The following is a 26,827-nucleotide window of genomic DNA, read 5'->3' on the forward strand; positions in this document are numbered from 1 at the left end:
CAGAAACCTTATTCTTATAGATATAAGGCTCCTGGACTAAGACAATGTCCACTTCAGAAGTCGTGAGGGACAAGAGTAGTTTAGTGGCGACGGCTTTGCACTGATGCAGATTTATCTGCAGGATGCGCAGCCTTTGCCGCTTCCCTACCCTTACTGAGTTTCGTGGGGTGGACTCAGTCGAAACCGAACCCATCCTGAACCGAAATTCAGCTTTCCCTCACGCTCTCTAAGATATAACTCCCCAGGGGGTCAACCGCCACTCTTGCAACCAAACCACCATCCTCTTTACAGGGTGCTAGACTTATTACCGTCCAGCTCGATATAGTGAGGTTGGGATTTTGCAGTCTCAGCAGGAGCTCCTTGTCCACTGTATGTGGGGGAATCCACGCTGAGAGAATTTTCCTGGACGGAATATCGGATAGGGAGACCGCCGCAAGGTCAGCTCCTTCCCACAGAGCGCCAAAACCATCAACTGTCCGAATAATAAAATCTCGTGACTTCTTGTTCAGACAGTTAATAACCTTGACACCCTTTCGTAAGAAGGCGCTGCCAAACTGTCGGTCTTCCTGACTCCGGTCCAGAGACTATGGCAGACCGAAGACCAGTTTCAAAAAGCAAACAGTGACTGTCGCCGATTCTACCATTTGGGTCAGCTCTGTCGATGATTGCCAATTGAAGGTCTTCATCATATGCTACTGTGGCCGGTCTACTGTATGGCTTTTTGCGCCCTTGACCGTGCGCCTTGGAGTTAACTTTCCAGAGGAGGTGGATGCCTTTTCTGTACTCAGTTGCTTGCCCTTGGTTGTACGCTCAACGGCCGCCGCATATGAGGTTGGTGGTTCAACCAGCTGAGAAGTCATTGTCTTCTTAGTTGGGGGCTGTGGACCCTCGGAGGAACGAACACGCTTCACAGATTTATGCTGCGGGGCATTGTTCGTTCCACCAGAAGACAGTGTTTCCTTAGCTGTCCTAACCTTCTTCCTGTTGAGACCAGCATTTCCAGCCGTTTCACCCTTGCCTTTCGGAGCAGAATCGGGCTTTAAGGCAAGGTCCTTTACCGGTCGGTCACCACTAGGGGTTCCCGCTGGTTTGGGGATGCAATCAATGGCATTTTCCTTTGCCTGTCGGTTCGGGTTATGCTTCTGAACAGGTTTCGGCGCAGCACATTTGCCAGAGGCAGTAGGCTTAGCCGGTTCCACTACTTTATCTGGGAGGAAGATCCTTTCCACCTGGAGCTCGCGATGAAATTCACGTGGGTAAGTTCTCTCGAACTTCCGTATGAATTTAAGCTTACCCTTGATGAGGTGGACTTCCCTCTCCGAATGCATGTTCGCCGTTCTCCCTACGAACTTGCGGAGATAGGATACGGCACGTTAATAATGCTTCGTATCAGATGCTTGTTGTGCAGAAGCAACCTTTGAGTCGCTGCCCGTTGTCGGGGTTTCGTTAGATTCCCCGTCGTCGGACATCGTTTCAGTTGCCGTCTGCCTTTGAAGCCTATTGTCAGCATGTGCTTTCATCCGGTTGGCTATCAAGGCTCGTACTCCCTTTGCTAGAGCCACAGCAATCTTCCTGTGTAGACTTGGCCGGGATCACCGTGGTGTCCAGCTCATCATCAGTCAGGGTAAGATTGTGTAGCAAATTCCTCCGGTAGTACGTCCTCACAATGTTCATCTGGTACAAGCCTATCCGGCTGGTCGAGGAGTTCCCTACTCTGCCTCTCTAAACTGTCATGAATAGTTTTGAGGGTCCCGTGAAGGTCGTCCCCGCCCACAACTGCGGTCCTGTCTGCCGTAGACTGGCTTTCACCAGTCCTGGCAAAATCATGTTCAGTTTGAATTTCCGGGTCGTCATCTATTTTGGGGGTTGGAGTTGATGCACTTGTAACAGGTACGGATGTAGGTGCCAAGGCATCCACACCTAACACAGCCGGATCACAATCATCTGATATCGACGAAACATGGCTTGTGGTCACACCAACGCTTGCCGCCGGTACTGGGTTATTAACTCCCTGCGCCGTAAATTTATTCCACTTGTTATTTCTACACATTTTAGTTAATTTATTGAAGGGAACTACCACCATCCAATTTTTGGTCCACGAGGGGTCCGAAGACCCCCAGGGCCTCCACGATGTGCGGGGTCAGGTCCGGCTTTGGTTCCCCTAGGACGGCTCCGACTCCACACATTGCAGTGACCCCCTTCCCATACGCCACCAGGGAAGACGCGCCTGGTAGGAGAATGGCAAACTCCCCCACCTAAAAGTTTCAATGAAACCACTCTAGTGTGACCTTCGACTAACCCTGCGTTTACAAATGACAGGACAGTTGACTTCATGTATTGATTGTCAAAATCCCACAACTTGCCTGTGTGGCGTAGGGGTCCGGACAACTGCAACAACAGTTGTAAAATTTTGAATGAAAATCATCGACATCTTTTTGTTTTCCATTCACATATTTGGTTTTTGTTCATGTTATTTTGTTTTCAACACATTTCAATTATTATCTCACTTATTTTTACAAAAATGCCAAAAATTTGTCTTCCTTACTGTCTGTGAAATAATGATGGACAGCTGGGAGACAAACGACAAATGTATGTATGTGTTAGTAAATCAGAGTTGTATTTGAAGACAAACTGTCTTGTGTAAACGCCTAGTAAAGCTGGGTACACATTGTCAGTTTTGAATGACGGCTTTGTTGTTGCTTGCTAATGTGTCCCTTCATTTTTGTCATTCATCATGCAACCACAAAATATTTTGTGGTTGCTGGACGGTTGGACAGTTATCGATAATTGCAAAAAATCGTCATTCAAAACTGACAATGTGTACTGTACTTATGTCATGTTCACACGAGCGTTTCAATTACGTTGTTCGCCTGTCGAACGACGTACACGAATTAACACGTTTCCACGACACCATTCGTAATTAACAGAAACATAAACAAAATTTCCTTCATTTTTGTTTCCTTGTTTTCACGAAAATTTGAACCGAAAAAACATAAAATATACATTAGATGAACAGGAAAAGCAATAGACTTTCCTTCAAATGTATCTTCTACATTTAACGACACACTTTTCATTCATATTTTCCATAAATTCTGAATAATTTTGTATTTTCAATATATTTGTATATGTTTCTATTTTCAAAATTTTAGAGAGAGAGACATGTCAAAACAATATTTGTGTATACAGACTTTCAGTTATTTGTTTCTCTTTTCTTTCTGATTTTTTACGCGATTTTGAACTAATGGACACGGAATGTGTGTGGAATTAAGAAGGAAACACAACCATCTTCCTTCTGCATATGTATAAAATGTTTAGTTCATTAATTTTCATTCATCTTATTCCTTTTTTCGAAAAATGTTTGTGTTTTCAACAATTTTTTCAATTTTGAATTTAGACATGTCATAATTAATTTTTTCGATAAATTCTCTCATTTGTTAGGGATGGGACATACTTATTCGTCGTTCAGAGAGTATTTCTAATCGAACAACGTAGACAAATCGTCGTTCGTTCATAGAATTTTGTGTGGGGAAATAAATAATTTATTCGTAGTTATGGGTCGAACAACGAATAGAGAACGAACGACGTACCGTGGAAACGGGCTATTAAGTAGTCTTTCATTTTGTTGGTTTACGATAGGCAATTTAAGTACAGTACACATTGTCAGTTTTGTATGTATGACGATTATAGATAACTGTCCAACCGTCGAGCAACCACAAAATATTTTGTGGTTGCATGATGAATGACAAAAATGAAGGGACACATTAGCAAGCAACAACAAACCGTCATTCAAAACTGACAATGTATACCCAGCTCATGATACAATAAGAAGGTAGCAGCAACTGCCGTTTTTGGTAACATAAGATGTCAAAATTTGACATAAATTCAATGCAATTGACACATTATGTTACCATCAGCTGGGCTGATAATGCTACCTTCTTATTGTATCATGACCCAGCTTTAGCTACGAGTACATTTTCGTAAATTTATGCTCAATAAAGTGGGGTTCAGACGATCAGTTTTGACTGACAGCTTTTGGTCAAATATCGATTGCTTCAGTTTTGTTGTGCTGTTCGTAGCGGCCAAACACTCATTCAAGTTGGATGACAAACCAACAGTCAAGTTGAAAAATTACTGTGTTCACATAGCTATAAAATCATATAAATAACAACTTTTATTAATAACTATGGATGACAAAAAGATTGGATGTGCATTTTTGATAATTTCGCTTTTAGAGGAAGAAAATAAAGTGACAAGAAGAAGGAAATGGGTAAAAAAATGGATAGCCTCCCGAAAACAATATTCACATGTGTATATTTTAAAAGAAATTCGAGATTCTGAGCCAAACGCTGTCCACTCCAGCTCCAGAAGATTCAGATTGCTTTATTTTTTTCAATTCCCTTCTGTACGATGAGCGGATTACGTTTATTTTTTTCTTGACGTCGTCAATAGAACAATCCTTCTTGTATTTCTTCATAACATTTAGTAGTTCTCCATATGCTTTTGTTTTAATGTCGCGCATCATATATTCTGGACTGGTTATGTCCCAGAGGCATCTTTGCATTTCGTAGCCACATAAAAATTCCTTTAAAAATTCATTTTCGTTGTCCATGTTTGTCGTTTTGTTTGCAATTTTTTGCTTGGCCGAAATTAAAATGAAGGAAAAGGTTTTTGTCTACTATTTTTATCTCTTATTTGCAATAATAATCAATCAAATTAATAAAAACACACGACTTTTTTAACTTTTATTTGATATTTACTCTGCTAATTTATTCCTTGACTGACGTTGTTTCGTTCACACGGTCAAACAAACAAACAACCAACAGCTGACTGTCCAACATCCACAAAAAATTTTGTGGTTGCCTGATGACTGACAAAAATGAACGACCACACTGGCAAGCAACCGATTATTTGAGCAAAGCTGTCAGTCAAAACTGATCATCTGAACCCCACTTAACTCGATAATTTTACTCGATAACGAATGTTGTCATAAATTTATGACCATAACTCGATAATTTTACTCGATAACTAATGTTGTTCCAGTACTACAAGAATCTACTAATTTTTACTATTTTTTCCGATAGCATAAAGGAAAAAATGTTATCGTAGTAAAAAATAGTAGCTTCTTGCAGGTTCTGGAACACAGCAAATGTGTACTGCACTTAACTCATTTTTGCTGTTATCGATAATTGTCGGTAAAATTAAAATGCTTATAATTTCGAATAAATAATAGCTTCGTTCCCGTACTTTTTAATAGTAAAACTCGTAAAAGAGAGAACTGCAAAAAATTTGTTGTCACACACATGGTTTACTAAAAAAGGTTAGCTAAAGCTTACTGTCAATTTAAATTTTTTTCTTTCGACTGTTCCTAAAACGTCAAAACAATATACACAATCTGTGTATGTGTGTGCTGTTTGAATAATATGCCAAATAATCTTAAAAACAATTAAATTCAATGATTTTTAAATTTGTTTTTAGAACATGTTTATGGATGAAATTCGTCAGCTTTGCATTGAAACAAACATTTTATCATATCCATGTGGGTAAATCTTGACACTTCATTCATTTTTCGCGTTTTTTATAAAATCCTCAAAAATGATATTGTAAACAAACCCTTTTGTTGCTTTTGTGTGTTTACTAATTTTGACGTTTCAGGAATTCAGGAAAAACAAGGGTTCTATAGATTGTTTTCATTTAAATCTACCTCTTTACTTATACCATGGTCACACACAAGTTTCTTAAAATAGTTCGGGAACGGAAAAATGGAAAATACGTCAAAAAAACTGGAACAAATGCCAAAGTCGGCGTATCAGCCAATCAGACGCCGGCAACCATGTTACTATTTTTTTACTCGCCCAAATTTGTCGTGTAAAAAGTTTTTAAAGAGAGCGTCATTCAGCGCCATTTTTGTTTAAAGAGAAGTGAACATTTTACAACTTTTTTGTGTACGGGAACGGTTTTTGGAGTAAAATGTGTAAAAGTCGTAAAAATTGTAAAAACTTTTTAGTTCTGGAACACAGCTAATATAAATAATAAAAAATTAGTCGCTAGCCTCTACCGACACAAACAGTGATGACAACTTTTCTTTATGTTTTTAGTCATAATTTTGCGATTTAATTTTACCGATTTTTGTCGGTAACAGCAAAAATGAGTTACAGAATCCCACTACTGATCGTGTGTACTCCACTTAATGGGTACTTTACGCGATATGTATTTTACATATGGGTTGTCACTTTGCGTACACATTTTGTATATAAAAAGTGACAACCCATATGTAAAATACATATTGTGTAAAGTACCCATAAGTAATTGTACCATGCACAGTTGGCATGGTACAATTAGAAAGGTAGATGCATCGGCGAATTGGTACAACAAAGCAACTTTTTTTGTAATGTAAACTGTCAAAATTTTCGCCAAATGGTCTCTTGTTGTCTCTTTTTATCGCTTGTGTTTGTCTATAAAGTGTAGAAATGCTATCTCTTTCTTACCGAATCATATGGTTTTTTGTTTTGATTTTTCATGGCGAATTCATAGTTTTTTGACGTTTTAGATTCGATCAGCTGGGCTGAGGCATCTGCCTTTCTAATGGTCTGTTCCTTTACTTTTAAAAATGGTAAAACTGGCAAAAGTGGCAAAAGCTGTACACTGCTACAATATGTCGTCTGTTCCAGATCTGCAATAATCTACTAATTTTTACTATTTTCTTTTTTTTTTTTTTTATTTATTTATTTAACGTTATAGTAACAAAGCACATTTTGCCATCTAGTTACACAAAACAACAGAAATTATACTACTCTGAGATCAAAAAACTTAACAATATAATAAAAAATAAAATTTAGAAATATGCTACTAATAAATTGAATTGAAAATAATGAAACTTAATAGTAAAATAAATAATAAAATTTAAAAATATAATAAGAGTAAATTGCATTGAAAATTATTAAATATTAGCAAAAATAAAAAGGGGATATAATCCCAGTATTTCACTTAAACTACTCACAATATTCATTAATGAAAATTGAAACAATTCAGACTTATACGATTTCCCTAACATTACAACGCAATAAAAATGTTAACTTTAAAATCCCAGTTTTGCAACGTAAAGAAAAAAATAAAAACACAGTTAAATTTGAATTTCATTAGCTCGAACATAAGCAACAAACTTCCTCTTAAAAGTACAGGAAGAAAAACTAAACGTTTTAAGCTCAGGCGGTAGGACATTAAACACACGCGCAATTCTTACAAAAAAAGTCTTTTCCAAAATCGGTGTCATCCTTGGAATCACAAATTGTAAGTTTCTGACCGATCTACCAACAGAGAATAAATTCACAACAGTCTTAGGCACTTGCAATTTAAACATTTTATAAAAGAAACAAAGATTCCTAACATTTACAAAATTTTTAAAACTACAACCAAGAAATTCTCGTACAAAGGACGAAACATGCTGACGCCAACCTAAAGAGTAAACATAACGTATAACTCTATTGAACAGCAACCGCAATTTACGCAACACATAACCACAACTACCACTATACACTTCGAGGCCATACAGAAAAATAGGCATTATAAGTGCATGAACCACACGAGTTTTTATATTTCGAGGCAAGACGATGTCCAACGAGTACAACTTTCGCAGAGCAAAGTTAACTTTAGACGAAACTAAACTTACATGAGCCTCAAATGTTAATTTATTGTCCAACATAATTCCCAAGCAATTTAACTTGCTTACAACATCTATAGCTTTATTATAGATGGAAACTGAAATTGCGTCATCGGCTATGTTGCCAAAAAACATGCACTGAGTTTTCTCAGTATTTATCTTCAAGCCATTCGAAGTCATCCACTCCACCAACAAACTAACGGTAAAATTAATGGTGCTCTGAAGAACATCCATAAAGACGAAATCACCTAAAAACAATAATTGAATGTCATCTGCAAATGCAAAAGACAAACAGTTTGTACAGTTAACACGACTAAACAAATCATTAATATACATTATGAATAACAAGGGACCCAGCACTGAACCCTGAGGTACCCCACTACTCACAGACAAGACACTAGACATTACATTTCTACTACTAACATATTGCTTTCTACCAAACAAATAAGAATACAAAAGTTTACAAGCAGAGGAGGAGAATTTAAAGTTATAAAAAAGCTTCTCGATCAAAGTAGCATGGTTAATTTTGTCAAAAGCCTTCTCCAGGTCAAGAGACAAAAGTACGCAGCAGCCACCATCGCTGATTTTCTTCCTAACGTTGTCTGTCAACCCAACAAGCAAGGATGTAGTGCTACGATTAGGACGAAAGCCAAACTGACTGTCATGTAATAAGGAGGAGTCATCTAAATACCCAATAATTTGCTTTTTCATTACGTACTCTACCATTTTAGATAATACGGGCATAATCGAAATGGGCCTCATATCGCTAGAGTCCTTACTCTTAGGTATCGGAACAATTTTAGCCACCTTCCAATCCATGGGAAATGTCGACGTCATAATCATGGTATTCACAATATACAAAACGTACACACATATATGGGGAAACACCAACTTTAGAAACTTTAGATTAAATCCGTCATAGCCAACTGCATTTGACTTAATCAAACCAAAAGCTTCTACAACGTCATCACAACACACATTTCGAAAACTAAAGCCCTCACAAACACCTGTAGGTAAACAAGGAGCACGTATGTTTTCATTAGATTGATTACGTACAAACTCACAATTAAGACGCTCAACGTTATCACTTTCAACAATATCCTCGGCATCATAAGCAACCCCATTAACTTTCAACGTAGACCAAATTTCTTTGGATGTTTTGCCACAAAAAAGGCTCTTATGGGCCAATCTTTTAATTCTTCTTACTACATTTTTTGCCTTGTTGCGCAACTTACAATATCTCCTCCAATTCTCGCCACTTCTGTCATTTAGATACGCTTTATATGCAATATCCCTTAAGGATAAGGAATACCGTATTTCCAGCGCTTTGTACCAGTCGCCGTCCTTAATCTTTACCATTCTCCTTTTGACGGGAAACGCAGAGTGAATGCGGAGAAGGTTGGTGTTCAACAAATTCACTTGAACATCCACATCTGATAGGCTAAAAATATCCACAAAATTACACGAGGAAATAACATCAGTCAAGTCTTCAGGTCCTAATGCATCATAATCAACGTAATCATAGTACATTTTTACAAAGGGATTATAAACTTCAAGTGACAGAAAAATAAACGCATGATCAGACACACCAGGACAAGCAAATTGACTACTACATTTCAACACACTCGGACACGACAATAAAAAGTAGTCTAACAAAGAAGTAGAATTATGGGCCACATCATAGTGCGTAGGGATGGAATTGTGAACGATATTTAGATTCATTCGACTACAGACATCCCTAACAACCACACTTTTAGACATATCAAACATATTGCAGTTGAAATCCCCCATAATAACAACGTTAGAATACCTAACAACAATGTCACAAATCTCCTGTTCCATAACACTCACGTCACCATGGGGGAGATAAACAACACCAACCAAATAGGAACACTGGTTAACATAAAGTTCGCAAAAAATATACTCTACAACACCATAAGACATACCTCTACACAAAACTTTATGTTTAATGTTGTCAGAAACATACAAGGCTACTCCACCCCCTCTTATATCAGGGCGATCACTTCTGTGACACACGTATCCTGGAATTTTCACGGCGTTCTTCGATAACATAAAGGGAAAATTGTTATCGTAGTACAAATTAGTAGATTCTTGCAGGTTCTGGAACAGAGCAATGAATTGTATGGTATCTGAAGTTAAGGAACGCTTTTCGAGTTAAAAGTGGTAAAACTTGAAGATTCTTGCACGTAAAGGAACAGAGCTTAATGTCCAATTTACATTAGCAACTTTTTCGTCATTTAGAGCTGTTTCGTCATTTATTTGCTAAAACAGGCAACATTTTGCGTCATTTACCATACAAAAATAAATGACGATAGCTACGTCATTTATTCTAAACATCGCACGAAAACACCATACTTTTATACGCAACTCTGCTTTTTCGTCATAAACTACCAAAAAATGCAACTGTTTTATGATGTCTTTGTTTGTTTGTGTGTGTTGTAGAAAAACAAAAATACTCAAACGATGACAAAAGTGAAAATAAATGGTTAAAAAAACTTGCAAAAATTATGTTTTTTTGTTTTTGGAATTAATTTAAGCTATTTGATACACATTTGTGTTGTGAAATTCCTATTATTCTGAATAAATATATTGTGTGCGTGTGTTTGTGTTATTGCATATGTGTGTATGTGCGATTGTGTGCGTAAGCAAATGACGCAAAAAAACAGATGTAAATGCACTTCATTTGATTCTAGAATTTCGTAAAACGAAATCATTTAATGTGCATATGTAAATTGGACTTAATTGTACCATGACAGTTGTAAAAAACGAATTAAACGCAAATTTTGGGCGTTCTGTGTCACCCTGTATTTTTCGATAACTTTTGTTATCGTTGAGAAGTTTCGTTGCTACATGGCACAATCAATAATTGTGCCATGGTTGCTAACTTCACGCAGGTCGCATATAGATCTTTTTTATTTTTGAAATAGGGTATCCCCAAAGAAATCTTGCCTCTACCTCCTCGAACCTCTACGTTGAACCGAGTGTTGTTCGTTGGAGCGTTTCAGTTCTTCACACCGCAACAGTCATCATACATTTATAACGTAAAACATGTCTGAAGAAAAGAAAAAATTACGAGATGAGTTAAGGGAAATACTCGGTACTGATGAATATCCTCTTGTTAGGAAAGCTAAAGTGTGTGATTTGACTGAGGAGCAATTAGTTACAATGTTAACAGAACGACAAATAACTGTAGAATATCCAATTGACCGTCTTTTATGCGAAGCATTGCTTATGAGTGTTGTGGAAAGTGACACAGTGGTTTTGGTAGAAGTGGTAAAAATTGATTCCTTAACGGTTTTACAACTGGAAGAGGCAATAACAAAAGTTTCAAAACCAAGAAAAACCATACGTGAAATACAACAAGAACTGGCAAAAAATTGTGGATTTGGCGATGACATCATTTGGGATCAGTAAGTCTATTAATCAATTATTTAAAATGTTATTACTGTGTTCGTATTTGCATTTGCCTTATGCCTACTTTTGCTCAAAATGTAAATTACTAGCTATTTAGATATTGATGTCATGATATCATTATTCTGTTACTTTACAGATTGAGCAAAAAAGACAGCGAAATTATGAAATCCAAAATCAAACAACTAATTCCAGATCAGAAAACCGGTCAGAAGGGCATTGAAAAAACGCGTGAAAATATTTTCGAAAGTCTATGGGCACAAAGTAAATATCTATGGTGATTATTGTTTATTCGTTATGAGACTAAAAATATCCATTTTCTATAGGAAAATATACAAATTGTAATTCAGTCACATACATTTTCTATGTTATGGTAACAGAAGAAACAGATTTCAAAGCTGCACCTGATTCTACAAAGTATTCCTGTCATCCGGTTTTTCGTTGCAGAAAATGTGTTGGTATGTATCAAGTCCCTTGTCCCTTCTGGGATGTTTGTATTATAGTTCTCATATTTAAGACCTCACTGTGTGTAGCAAATAATTAGCCACAAATGAATTGTGAATTACAATATTTTTACAATAAATTAAATTTACATTTGTTCTTTCTAGCCGGCAATGATAGTCGTTCTTGCTGCATGGTGTATGTAGATGAGACAGGACGTGTGTATCAAGATTGGAAATCTTTTGTTGAAGACAATGTTTTGCCTGGCGGTACTATGGTATCACCTCGACGTGGAGTATACAATTTCGATAGAAATGGCGATGTGATTTTGGATGTTTATTGCACCCCAAGTGGCACAAGAGGAGCTAAAGTTATGAATGTCGCACAAACAAGCTCAGCAGTATTGGGCGTTGGGGCAGCATGCGTGCCAATAGCTGCAGCACTTACTTTACCCGTTGCAGCACCGGTTATGGCAGTAGCTGGGCTTGTCGGTTTAGGTGTTGGAGCCTTTTCAACCATAACATCAGCTTTAAATTTAAATGATCGCCATAAACACGAACAATCCATTAGTATAACGGATAGTCAAGCTAGAGGCAGTTATTTGGGTATTGCGGGTGGAGTTCTTGGTATGGCGGCCGCAGGTGCAACACGAGTGTTAAATTCCATGGCTGTTGCAGGGAAAGCGACTGCGGTAAGTGTAATTGTACTTTGTTGTATATACCCCCATTATTATAAGTCTTCTTTTGTTATAGTTTGGATTTACCGAACATATTTATAGCGTTACGGTTAACTTAAAGTTAAATGTGATGATAAAATTTTAAGGATGAGCTTCTTGGCATTAACTTTTAATGTACAAATTATATTTTTAATGCCTCCAAATTTTTATTTTTCGTTTTCAAATACATCCGATAGTAAAAAAAACGTATAATAATAGCCCATAGTTTCATATAATTTTAATTAATTTAAAAATTTTTTTAAATTAAATTAAAAATTTTAATTAAATATTCTTTTCCCAGGGCATTGAAGTAATTGTTAATGGTATTAATATATCAACAATAGTTATTTCTGGTACTGGCATTGCTAATGGCGTTTTGGATATCATATTTGTAAGATGAATTTTTATTGAGCTCGAATATCTCAAAATAATATAAATATTTACGTTTTTTCTTTCTAAATAGAAATACAGAGACGATGATACAATTTCTACAATGGATGTATTGCAATTGTCTGCTTCGTTAGTGCTCTTTACACATTCAGTCTACAACTTCCAATTGGCATCACAAATTGCCAATGAGGCTCGCACAAATTCAATCAGAAGTTACCGTGAAACTTTAAGTAATCGCCTGAGGTGAGTTTAGAACACAGTCACTTATCTGAAAAAATGGGATTTCTTTTAAACGTGTTGCTTACTCCCTAGACGTATGTTCGATAAAATGTCCAAGGAGGCTAGTCGTATTCGTGGCGAAACTCAAGGAAAAATGGATATAATACGAAATATTAATAAAATACCAGGCCGTCAATACTTGAATGATTTATTTAAAGTGAATAAACGTTTAAATGAAGCCAAGGTACGACCTGAGTTTGGCAAAGGCGATGAAGCTGTTGTACTTAATAATGAATTGCCGGTTGATGCAGTAACTCTAGCTGTGGGTCAAACAGCACGTTTATTCTTAAATGGAAAAGTTGGTGGTGTTAACGGCGCAGACGGTCTACTCAATTTAGAAGAAATTCTTAATGGCCGAGAAATTAGCGGGTCATTCAGTAGAACAATGGAAGTACTAAGAGGCCTGAGTGTTTTTTTGCCCAGTGGTGGAATCATTGAACTCATTCGATTTGGTGAAAGGTTTTTGACACAAGTTGCCGATGGCGAAAAATTCCAAGATGTCATTGAGGCTATGGCTTCAAAACTTCCTGAGAAAGTCGTAGTTTTTGTTTTTGAATTAGCACAGCGTTTCATTGAGGACATGATGCCTGAAATTGCTCGTGTTTTGAAATTTAACATATCCACCGAGTCCGCCTTATATCGTATTCTTAAATATATTTTAACAAGAATAGAAAATTGCACCTATGAATGCATAGTCACGAAACGCCAGGAAATAATGCAATATTTAAGAAGATATTATCTCTCATTGAATTGCAATAATACTCAAGCCAACTCGAAGAGATGTAGTAAATGCGACGGTTGGTATTATATATGCCAACTGTAGATTAAACAAAAATATGATGAAATATCCATGACATTAAGTCTTATTTGGTGCCTTATTTGCACAAATACACATGCGTGCTCAAAGTTTTTAAATTCAAGCAAACATATCAAAAGCAACCCCCCATACCAGTTGCAGATATTATTCGAATGTTCCCCACAAATGTTCGGAAACGATATCATTTTCAAACATTTGGCAAATATTTTTCTTGTGTTTTTTTTTTTTGTTCGACAAAAGTTCGAAAACGATATAATTTTCGAACATTTAGCAAATGTGTTTTCTTCACAAGAAAAATTTTTTCGAGAAACATTTTTTACTTTGTCCCAATTTACATTAGGCGAGTTTACTTGCGGCAATTGTCAGTTTATAGGTGAGAGAGGGTGCTGAGAGGCAAAGGGTTACCATATGCCTCACCTCTCTCTCCTACAAAATGACAATTGCCGCAAGTAAACTCGCCCAATGTAAATTGGGACTTTGGAATTTTTTTTTTTTTTGTTTTCAAACACAATTTTCTCTAGTTTGTAAAAAAATCCCATTTGCTTTTTTCAAATAATTTCGATCTAAATGCTATATATACAGGTATGTGATGAAAACCGAATCGAATCGATTTGCAGAATCGAAATGGTTTATATTCCGAGTGCCTTTGATGATATATACAATTTTTCTTCGCGAAAGCCCCTTATTTGAATAATATTTTTAAAATGCATTTTCAATTTTATTAAAATGTTCAACAAAATTCAAATATACGATTTCGATTTATGCAAAAACGAGTCGAATCGTTTTCCATCACATACCAGATTATTGGTGTGTCTTTTTACGTGATAATTTGTAATAATTATTACTAATGTTGCAGATTGACAGTTGTATAAAGGAAAAGTTGCTGAAAAAATGTTTTAGCTACATTTAGTAAGTAAAAAGACACCCCTAATATAAACAATAAATGTTGATAAACACAATACAAGCCAACAATGTTTATCAACATTTTCACATCGAATCTCAAGCACATAAAGAAATAAAAGCGAAAAAGGCACATAAAAGAAACATCAAGAAACTCCACCAAAAATGTTTTTGCCATTATCGTAAAAACTATCGTTAATCATTCGCAAATAATTTTATTAACGATATTCGAAATCGAAGGATTTCCTGCCACAAACTGAGCGACGTCTGAATCGTTTTCAATTCATTCTCGTGTGTCGTTCTCGAACAAAATATCCGCAAAACTATCGAGAAACATTCGAAAACGATATCGTTTTCGATAGCAATAGTATGGTGGGAATGTTTTTTTTTTATAAACTGTAGTTACTAAAAATAATTAGCTTCCCAATATTTATTACTTAATTTAATCTGTAATTGGTAAACTACAAATTGCCGCGTATGTTTATCATTGGACGGATTATTTATAAGCAACACATTGTTCCTGCAATAAACTCTAATAAAAAATTTAATACAGTTTTCTTTTTTTTTTAATTTCCACTATAACATATTTTGAGCGGAGTATTCCCCCATTGGCTCAACTTCATTTATTACCCTCTATTACAGAGAGTAATGTTTTTCAAAACGAACTGACAGTGTTGCAAAATTTTACTGATCGCTACCAATATCATGATTTCATCCCGGCGAAGGGAATTATCAATTGGCTTCTCAGTTTTTGAAATGATGCCTTTTTAGCGAAAAACCGAACTCTTTAAGTGTCTAGTATTCTCATATGAATGAGAATCACACTCACTTTTCGGCTTTTCCAAAGAAACACCAAAATCAAAATATTTTGCAACATGGAAAAGCCGAATACTAGACACTTAAAGAGTTCGGTTTTTCGCTAAAAAGGCATCATTTCAAAAACTGAGAAGCCAATTGATAATTCCCTTCGCCGGGATGAAATCATGATATTGGTAGCGATCAGTAAAATTTTGCAACACTGTCAGTTCGTTTTGAAAAACATTACTCTCTGTAATAGAGGGTAATAAATGAAGTTGAGCCAATGGGGGAATACTCCACTCAAGCAATCGAAAATGAGATTGAATCTTCAACAATAAACAAAACAAACATATTTTGAGCAATTCATTGTTCTGAAACTAGAAGATTCAATGTAAACACGGAAATTTGTAAGATTTTGACAATGCAATACTGAGACGATTTCGAGTCAAACCAACACAAAAATCGACACTTTGCTCTTCTGGAAATATGAAAGCTGCTTCATACATATAAAAACTATACGAGGACTACCATATAAGTGTATTATTTACAACAAACCATTTTTAATGATAAATATTATCATCCACATTGTTAGGCCAGAAACTTATCTAGAAGCCTTCGTATACATATGTCGAGAATTTCATAAACTAAACAAAACTTATACAAATATTGTCTTAAGAGGTTAATTAATAAGATGCTTTTTTTGTATTGGAATTTTGAAATGTTGGTTTACAATTAAATTCAATTTTAAAAACACATTTGCATTTGAAAAACCATAAGTTCGAGGACAGAGAAGCCATCCCACAGTAGATACGTCTGAAGAGCTGCTCAACTAACAGCGAAACCAGGTCACGTAATTTGGTGACTGTGTGGGTTCGGGTCCTTGGCTTTCCTTTTTCACATGCAAAAATTTTTGATCATCAAGTTTAACTCTAAACGAGAAAATTAATAAAAATCATTAAAAATTACCTTCGCCCTAAGGCCATGTTTATATTACAGCCTTTTGCAGGGTTAACCTTCTTTTTGAGGATTTATTTGAAACATAATGGAATTTGAAACAAATGGAATGGAATTGACATTTAAAACCAAGTGGGTTTGTTAAACCCTGTTATATATAAACGTACTATAACAGGCAAAATTTCAAAAAAATTCAATTTCTTTAATAAATATGTATTTGAATTAAAGTTTTGTAACAAATCATTTTTAATGACAACATCATAACAGTTAGACTTGCCTAATTATAAGTAGTTTTTATTAAAGAGAATTCCTTTCATCGAGTCCCTAACTAATCGATTTCGACACTTGTTTTTATTTAAATTTACTTTGCTAAAAACTCTTTCCACATTTGCTGAAGAATGTGGCAAGACTAAAATATGTTTAATAAATTTGGACAAAATAGGAAATAATGGTTCAGAATTTGCACATTTTAATTCACACACAGTTTTCCAAAACTCTAGCAACTCTACTTTTTATCTTTAAACAAATTTTAGAAATTTAAACGTGAAAGTTCGCGTAATTCTGAGTCCAAGTCTTGATTTTCGCTTATGTTCATAAAGCATTCGTATTCCTTTATAATCACCCTTATTACGGTTGGCGTTGTCGTATCCAAAATTGCAAGCTGACGTGTCGTAGCGTCTAATTGGTATTATGTATGTTTTTGTACAAAAAAGCAAAAATTTCAATTTTTAAAGAATTCTTTTGGTAACTAACATTATTAGAATTATTAGTAGATCATTTTTAAACTTTTATTTCAGAAGAAAAACTAACCCTACAGTTTTTACAATCAAAATAAGTGCTTGGCGTAGACGTTTTTGTGGTCGTTGGCGTAGTCGTTGTCGTAGGGATATTTTTTGGTACCACGTAACATTTACGACAACGACAATTTTTTTGTCATACAAAATTTAAAAATATATATTTTTTTAATTGTAAAACAACTCGTTTAAAATCATCTTTTGAGCAAGAACTAAGAAATTTACATTGCATCAATCGTTATATGAGGACTCTAACAGATTTTCAATAGAAAGTTTGTCATCTGATAAAGACACGAAATTTATCTTATGAACATGAATCAAAGTAGTAAAATTTGTATTTATTATAGTTGTTTTCCAATATATTTTAATAACCATTGCCAAAAAATTCTTTTGAAATTAATTTGTTTTTATTTTTATATGCTATCGTTTACAAAATCGGTCACGACTCTTTCCTCGTATTTCAACGTCATACGTAATTCCAATTTGTCGTGATACGCCAAACGTAATACCGATTTGTCGTATCAAAAAAAAAAAAAATGTTGTATTTAAACCATGAAATTCGTTTTGGGAATTACAAATGTATTTCTTTCGATTTTTTTAGGATATAAAATGCTACAAAAGACAAAAAATTTCGTTGTATATAATTTTTCATCATATAAAAATGTATCTTACGACTACGCCTACGTCTACGCCTACGACAACGTCTACGTCACTTGAACGTCTACGACTACGCCAACCGTAATAAGGGTGAATGTCGAAAAATGAATCTTCTGTGCCATTTATTATAAAACTTGGATTTATTGAAGCTAGGCACTTTAATTTGTTTTCAAAATCAAACCGCTTCAAAATCTGATCACAACGTTCAATGTAAAAGTTTGTGCAGCTTTTAATTATTTACACTAACCCAGTTTTCGACAATTTCGTTTTTTGTACACGTTCTGGTAATCAAGGAAATTCAAACTGTTTTTATAATCTGTTGAAAAAACTTATTATTATTAAACTACTCATGACGATGTAGTTGTCTTTGTTACTATACCAAATCAGTGCTAGCAACCACATTTTTCACACAAAATGCAAATATTTTTGGACTTAAAATCGGCAAAATGCCGGCAAATCTGGCATCACTGACTCTAGTATGGAACTCGATTTATGAACCCCTAGTTTCATGCACGAATACAAAGCAACTGACGATTCGGAACCAGCCCTAACTTTAATAACTTATGGTTTTCGTTATCAGGGCAATATTCCGCACATGGTACTGGCGTGGTATTTTTTTTTTTTTTTTTGTTAAAGTCCTAATATACATATATATATTTTTGCACAAACATCCCAGGCGGGACAAGGGAGACTTCTCTCATATCAATGAGTGCACGCCGATTCAAATTAGTCCCGGTCCACACTAGCGTGAATTTCATTAAAAAATTTCATGAAATTAGGTGTTCTTAAATCGAATTCCCCACTACAGCAATTTTATGATTTTACTCTACTATGAACGTCGATCTAGAGACGCATAATTTCATATCAAAATTTCAGTGAAATTACTGTTGTGTGGCCCGGGACTTAGTTCACTGATATGGGACATACATATACAACCTAATAAAAAAGCATGCATTTACACGATTACGATAAATTGGTTGTAGCTGAATACACCGACATAACCAGAGCAATCCCACGGCAGCGGGTTCTTACGTACCGGATTGACCCGAACCCATTGTGTTTCGGCCAGCGGCTGCCAACCCAGTATTAAACCTATGCTTCTACGTAGGTTTCATACTGCTACAACAACAACAACAACAACATAAACAGAGGGGGGCCTAAGGGGACGCATACAGTGTTGCCGAATTTGACGATTTATCGCCATTTTGACGATTTTTTGGCCCAAAATTAAAAAATGATGATTATATGGTCTAAAATGACGATTTTTCACATAAGTCAAAATTGCATAAAATAAAACTATATTTTGACCAAAATTTCTCGAAAGACTTTAAGGAAAACAATATTCCTAACTCGATTTTATGAGCTTTTTAATGTTCGTAGCAATTTTCAGCAAGATTGGCTACATTTATGTACATATATAGAATACAGGTATTTTGATGGTTTCTGACTCACCTTCGAATTATATCAACTGAAAATTTTCGTCTAGGATTGTTAATGGATGTATATCTTCCTTAAAAATGTCCACGGTGTGAAAAAATTTATAAGTCCAGCTTTCTTAACTTTCTACTAATGTCCTTTTTAAGCGGTCAGTAAAAAAAGTGACAAGGTGTACACAGTTTTAGCTTGCTGTAATACCGCAAACTCGATAACCATAAGGAAAACTCTCATCTTGTGAAATCTTTTTTATAGCGTTATTTCAGAGAGATTGGGTTAGATTTATTGCTGTGGGTTTTATATATTTTGTTGTCAGTCTCATTGACATAACTACCATCGAAAAATTGCATTAATCGTAAACCAACCCTAGTTTTGGAACATCTTGACGATTTTTAATGATTTTCCAAATTTTGTTGACGATTTGACGATTTCCGATCAAAAACTGTCGGCAACGCTGGACGCATACCCCCCGAAATGATAATTTTTTAGTTCAAATTTTGTGCCCTGGGCAGGGCATATATCTGTGTGAATTGAAGCTTTCATCTACTAACAATATCGAATCGAATACCGTCTACGCAACCGAAATCCTCCAATCCCCAATAATTATGTATTAGAGGGTTTTCATATTTTGTGGCCCCTTTTTGAACTTTTATGAACTTGCTGACAAAAATATACAAATTTGGATTAAACCTCAAATGTGTTGCGGAGCAAGTACCTGAAGGAATGGATTGACATAGTCCATTTTGGAAGTGGTTCTGATCTTATTTTTGGTGTCATTCCTTTTTTCATTCCACATATCGCTCGCTGGCCACACGCAGAAACAACGGTATAACGGAGAAGACCGATTCGGACAATTTTCGAAGTTAAACTAAATTTGGACAAAATATTTGGATATTCAAAGTTTGGACCAAATAGGTTGTTCCGTTAATAACACTGTGCTACAAAAGTGGACAAAATTTTTTTGCAGGGTTTCTGATGCAAAAATTCGGCATTGTGGGAGTCCATGGAAGACGAAAATACCTTTGGTTTCTTTGGGTCACTTCGTTTTATGATTTTATAACGGAAAATGTGGTGAAAAACGGGGTTTCTTGGATTTTCAATTTAAAACGGACATAATTTCTTTTTTTCCACAACGGACATTTACAGCTTTTTTTTATTTAGAAGGTGCAAATCATGTCTTAAGAACAAACCATAATTTTTAAAAATCGGGTAACAAATGGTTAAGTTATAGTGATTTAAGTATAACAAAAACGCATTAAAAAACAGGAAAATGCTTTTCCTCGTGCTCTAGGCTGCGTAGAAGAGACCAAGCTGCGGAATTATTTACATTTATCAAAAAGGAAATTTAGTTAGCTTTACAAAACAAACAAATGAAATCGGTTGAAAAATGCGTGAGTTATGCCATCTTTAGTGTTTTCACTTTTTGGATTTTCCTTTATAAAAGATTGGTACCTTGTGCGTAATTAATAAGTAGACAAATTCAAATTACAATCATACGCACTAAGGTACCGACTTTTATAAACGAAAAACCAAAATGTTAAAACACAAAAAATGCCATAACTCACGCATTTTCAACCGATTTCATTGGTTTTCCCCATTTTGTAAAGCTAACTAAATTTCCTTCTTGATAAAAGTGAAAAATTACGCAGTTTGGTGTCTTCTACGCAGCCTAGAGTACGAGGAAAAGCATTTTCCTGTTTTTAATGCTTTTTTGTCACACTTAAATCACTATAACTTAACCATTTGTTACCCGATTTTAAAAAATTATGGCTTTTTCGAAAGTCATGACTTTCACCTATTAAATAGAAAATAAGCTGCTAATTTCCATTGTGGAAAAGAGAAGTAATGTCCGTTTTAAATTGAAAATCCAAGAAACCCCGTTTTTCACTACATTTACCGTTATAAAATCAAAAAACGAAGTGACCCAAAGAAACCAAAGTTATTTTCGTCTTCCATGGACTCCCACAATACCGAATTTATGCATCGGAACCCCTGCAAATTTTCACTGTAGCACAGTGTTATTTACAATGGGCTTGATGTTGTCGGATAATGATAATGTCATTGCAAAGGATTGGTAAAAATGACATGCCAAAGCATTGGTTGAAATGACATGCCAAAGCAGTGATGAAACAAAGACATAGAACTGTAAATATTGGACAAAGTGCATAATGCAGTTCAATTTTACTATTCAACCATAGAGGGTGTTTGTGTATAACAGACAACTAACAGAACACGACGGCAACAAAAACAAGTATAACGTAATTTTATGTCACCATATTGGAACATAACATTATGTTAGACCTCCAGCTCCATCTGCCAATGTATAGTAGCAATGTAAATGTCCCATCTTGTTATATTTTTGGCCTGTTCCCGTACTTTATAAAGTGGTAAAAGTCGTAAAAGTTGTAAAAGTCGTAAATGATTTTCATATACAGCCCTATTCTGAACGCATGGGAGTTGGGAATTTTCTCCCATTCCCACATTTTCGTATTCTGAATAAAATTTTGTGAGAGTTTTTTTCCCATTTCCCATCTCCCCTCATTCTGAATGAAGTTCGAATTGGGAATTTGTTCCCATGGGAAAAAAGTATACATTCTCTATCTTGAATTGTGGGAGAATTTTGTGTCTTTTTGTGGGAAAAATCTCCCCAGCAAACAGTGTGGGAGTTTGAAAAAAATTTCAAGAAATTTTTTATATTTTTATGAAATTTCATATTTTAAGACATCTACACGACAAAATTATTGCAAATATTTATAATCGCCATGTGTTTGCTTAATAAAAGCATACAAAATGTACTGTAAAATATGTCATAAGTAGACTTCGGATTTTGCATATTCTTATATGATAGTCCCAATTTACATTGGGCGAGTTTACTTGCGGCAATTGTCAGTTTGTAGGTGAGATAGGGTGCTGAGAGGCAAAGGGTTACCATATGCCTCACCTCTCTCTCCTACAAAATGACAATTGCCGCAAGTAAACTCGCCCAATGTAAATTGGGACATACAAAAACCTGCAAGAATCTAATGCCTTGTTCAGACTGACGGTAATTCGCTATCTATTCGTTGTTCGACCCCAAATAACGATATAATTACTTCATTTCCCATACAAAATTTTGAGAACGAACAACGATTTGTGTACATTGTTCAATTTAAATTACTCTCAGAACGACGATAAAATATGTCCCATCTCTAACAAATGAGAGAATTTATCGAAATAAATTAATAATGACAGAAAAAATACAAAATTTAAAAATTTATTAAAAACCCAAACATTTGTAGAAAAACTGTAAAATATGAATGAAAAGTAAACGGTTTAACGACTAGTATACATTCAAATCATAGCAAATTTTGTCTTCTCTTTCATTGCATTTACATTTCTTGTCCATCGTTTCAAATTCGCGTACAAATTTAGAAACAAAAATCAAATGCCTGCCGGAAAGTCTGTATACCAAAAAGTTATTTTGGCAGGTCTCTCTCTCTCGTTAATTTTTAAAATAGAAAAATTAAAAAATGTGCTGAAAACACCAAAATGTTGAGAAAAAATAGAAAAGATGAATGAAAATAATATAATTAAATATTAAACAGATATCTGAAAGAAGGACAAATAGTTTTTCAGTTCATATCAATAAATTTTACTCGCCTTTTGGACGGAACTTTCTTTAAAATCAGTAAATAAAAAGTATGAAAATATGAATCCTGTTGCTATGAATTGTGTACCATGTCGTATGAACGGGTTAATTCGTGTACATAATTATGAGAGCGAACAACGTGATTCAAATGCTGGTATGAACATGGCATAACATGTTTTACACCGATAAAAAATTTTCCTTTATGTTATCGAACAAAACAAAAAAAAAGTAGTAAAAATTAGTAGATTTTTGCAGTTCTGGAACAGACCATATGTATTGAAATACGAGAAAAAGAGTCATGGTTGATTCTGTTAACGCAGCACAGCAAGTAAAAACAAATCAATTTCAAAAGAATTTTTGGCAATAATTATTAAAATATATTGGAAAATAACCATAATACATACAATCTTTACAACTTGTATTCATTTTCGTAATATAATCTTCCGGTTTTTTAAATCAGACGACTAACGTTCTATTGAAAACGTGTTAGTCTCCTCAACGACACGACAACTATCACACAAACGTACATACATACATACATATATGCTAAATTATTGCAATGCTAGTCCATTTTCCGAAATGCCTTTTCTTGAATAAGATCGTTATTTTTGAACGTAGAAGCTTGAAATTTTGCAAGGGCATGTGTTTTAGTTTTAGATTCAATCAAAAACGTATTTTATTTATTTATTTATTTGAGATACGTTTTCTGAAATATGTAATAATGGAGAAAAATATCCGAATTTTTCTTTTTGAATTTTTTTAAAAATATGCAAAATACGAGTTCTAGCGATCATTAGGAATAAGTAAAACTAGCGATATAAATTATTCCGAATCAACATACAATTTTTAAATTCGTTGCAAACTTAAAAATTCCTATTACTTTATAAACAAAACTTATGTTTGCCTACTAATTAAAAAAATGCTTACACCAATTCGCAAATTCTGAAGAAAATGTGCTTATTAGAACAACACCACACATCGTTGACTCCATTCACTTAAAAAATCCATAAATCAATGCACGGCTGTTGAATTAAGTGAGTTGTGCTTTGCTAATCTAATTCAAAAACCGCGAATTCAATGCAAATAGGCATTTTGTATTACAAAACAAAATTACATCCCCCCAAAAGTATGCTATAATAATTTGGTGTAACTGATTTCGAATTTCGAAATTCCAGCTCCCATCATTTGCTGTTCCCACGTCGTTGAGAATATGGAAAACGTGGGAATGGGAAATTTCGCTCCCATGGGAAACAGTTCCCATGGGAATGTTCAGAATAGGGCTGATAAATTTTGTGTACGGGAACGCAAAATGTGTAAAAGTGGTAAAAATTCCCCTTTAGTTTTGTCTTCTCTGCCCATTCAATTCAACGGAGAAAGTGAGAAAACTCACGGGAAGTTTTTATTCAGAATTATCCCCATTGGGTTAAATTCAGCGAAATCAGAATTGGGGACAGATGTATATTTATTTATAGTAATTCTGACAGAATAAACTAATACACCTAAGTCTTGTTTTTGTACCAAGGGCAAAACGGTCTCATCTTAACTTACCCCCAACCCAGCCAGGGATATCAATCTTGGCGCGATGCGGGGGCTTAAGGCCACAGTTTCCACACTCAACACTCTGGAAGTGTTGAGTTGGGGAACTGTGACCGACCAAAGGTTATCCAAGTAGCGGTCTCCTACTTACAAACGTCAAATGAAATCCCATCTGGATTTCATTTGACGTTTAATCTATGGATTTGACAGTTGAAATCAAGTGGATTTCGTAAATGTAAACCAAGCATAAAACATAATAGCTGTGTTCCAGAACTAAAAAGTTTTTACAACTTTTACGACTTTTACACATTTTACTCGAAAAAGCGTTCCCGTACACAAAAAAGTTGTAAAATGTCCACTTCTCTTTGAACAAAAATGGCGCTGAATGGCGCTCTCTTTAAAAACTTTTTACACGACAAATTTGGGCGAGTAAAAAAATAGTAACATGGTTGCCGGCGTCTGATTGGCTGATACGCCGACTTTGACATTTGTTCCAGTTTTTTTGACGTATTTTCCACTTTTCCGTTCCCGAACTATTTCAAAAAACTTGTATGTGAGAACAAATTTTTTGCAGTTCTCTCTTTTACGAGTTTTACTATTAAAAAGTACGGGAACGAACCTAATATGTGTGTTCGTTTATATAAAATTTGTACAAATTGTTACTGAATGCTGTTCGTTTACTCTACAGTACAATGCAAAATAACTTAGTCGTTTGCAAGAAGTTACTGGACTTGTACAAATTTGTACAAATTATTGAGTAAACGAACACACCTATTCTTAGAATATGCAACAGGGGAAACGAATATACTTTTCAAAATAGAATCAGGGGGGAGGTTATAGACATAACCCTCATTAACAAAGACGAATCCCTTATCAGTGACTGGAGGGTATCGGAAGAATGCTCCTTTTCGGATCATCGGAAGATACTGTTCCAGGTCTCTGTTAATGGTATTCAACAGCCTCCATTTAGAAATCCACGGAAAACCGACTGGAACAAATTCAACGAACTAGTAAGCTCCAAGCTGGGAGTATCACGCTACCCCAAAACAGAGGTTAATAGTGCAGTGAAGCACGTGACAGAGGTTTTGGTGGACAGCTATGAGACCGCCTGCCCACTCACTTACTCAGGCAGAAGATGTCAACCGGTCTGGTGGTCGAAAGATCTGGCTAATCTCAGAAAGGCTAGCAGAAGGCTCTTTAACAAAGCCAACAAAACGAAGTTGTCCACAGATTGGGAGAACTATAAAGTATCTTTCAATAAGTACAACAGCGAAATAAAGAAGGCTAAACGCAGATCATGGGTCTGCTTTAGCGAGTCTATAGAGGGATTAAAGGATGTAGCCAGGTTCTGTAGAGTACTGTCGAAGGACCCCAAATCCATCGGCATTATCAAACGGGATGATGGCACATGGACTAAGTCCGGTCTAGAAACTCTGGATCTCCTAGCCAAAACCCACTTTCCCAACTGCATGGATGCACCAGATCGCTCAGCCGATCCACCTATGTGCAACCAAGCCACAGGGGAAGTGAGTGTCATCGAGGAGATTAGATGTCACACAAAGTTAGCTTGGGCGATAAACACTTTTAAGCCTTTTAAATCACCTGGTGCAGATGGTATCTTCCCTGCAATGCTACAAGACCGCCTGCCCACTCACTTACTCAGGCAGAAGATGTCAACCGGTCTGGTGGTCGAAAGATCTGGCTAATCTCAGAAAGGCTAGCAGAAGGCTCTATAACAAAGCCAACAAAACGAAGTTGTCCACAGATTGGGAGAACTATAAAGTATCTTTCAATAAGTACAACAGCGAAATAAAGAAGGCTAAACGCAGATCATGGGTCTGCTTTAGCGAGTCTATATAGGGATTAAAGGATGTAGCCAGGTTCTGTAGAGTACTGTCGAAGGACCCCAAATCCATCGGCAGTATCAAACGGGATGATGGCACATGGACTAAGTCCGGTCTAGGAACTCTGGATCTCCTAGCCAAAACCCACTTTCCCAACTGCATGGATGCACCAGATCGCTCAGCCGATCAACCTATGTGCAACCAAGCCACAGGGGAAGTGAGTGTCATCGAGGAGATTAGATGTCACACAAAGTTAGCTTGGGCGATAAACACTTTTAAGCCTTTTAAATCACCTGGTGCAGATGGTATCTTCCCTGCAATGCTACAAAATGCACTGGAGGTGTTGATTCCACCTCTGGATCACATTTTTAGGGCCTGTCTACGTCTATCGCTCACTCCGGTTCTGTGGAGGGAGGTCACGGTGACATACATCCCCAAGGCGCGGAAGTCAAGTCACACACTTCCTAAAGACTTCAGACCAATCAGTCTATCTTCCTTTCTATTGAAAACCTTAGAAAGGTTGCTTGATCTATTAATAAGATGCAAGCTTG

General features: G+C 35.7%; 1 protein-coding gene across 2 annotated transcripts; it reads left to right on the plus strand.

Moving 5' to 3' along the window:
- The first annotated feature begins 10,520 nt into the window (after positions 1-10,520).
- On the plus strand, positions 10,521-15,179 carry LOC141403939 (uncharacterized). 2 transcript variants are annotated; one of them, XM_073987061.1, is made up of 7 exons: positions 10,521-11,088; positions 11,229-11,353; positions 11,416-11,547; positions 11,698-12,221; positions 12,547-12,636; positions 12,709-12,878; positions 12,948-15,179. In XM_073987061.1, exons 1-7 carry the CDS (start codon positions 10,727-10,729, stop codon positions 13,735-13,737), a joined length of 2,193 nt encoding a protein of 730 aa, XP_073843162.1. In that variant the 5' UTR covers positions 10,521-10,726; the 3' UTR covers positions 13,738-15,179. The 2 variants fall into 2 exon arrangements, with proteins under 2 accessions (XP_073843162.1, XP_073843170.1); XM_073987069.1 differs by having other exon boundaries at positions 10,813-11,088; positions 11,285-11,353.
- The last annotated feature ends 11,648 nt before the right edge of the window (positions 15,180-26,827 follow it).

The sequence above is a fragment of the Musca autumnalis genome, unplaced genomic scaffold, assembly GCF_047663935.1.
Source record: "Musca autumnalis isolate F117 unplaced genomic scaffold, ASM4766393v1 scaffold_1, whole genome shotgun sequence".
NCBI classification, from domain to species: domain Eukaryota; kingdom Metazoa; phylum Arthropoda; class Insecta; order Diptera; family Muscidae; genus Musca; species Musca autumnalis.

Excerpts from the sequence above, each read along its gene's own strand:
- LOC141403939 (XM_073987061.1), top strand. The coding sequence starts at position 10,727 with ATGTCTGAAGAAAAGAAAAAATTACGAGATGAGTTAAGGGAAATACTC. Across the intron at positions 11,548-11,697 it reads TCGTTGCAGAAAATGTGTTG|CCGGCAATGATAGTCGTTCT; the intron begins GTATGTATCAAG and ends TGTTCTTTCTAG. Across the intron at positions 12,879-12,947 it reads ACTTTAAGTAATCGCCTGAG|ACGTATGTTCGATAAAATGT; the intron begins GTGAGTTTAGAA and ends CTTACTCCCTAG.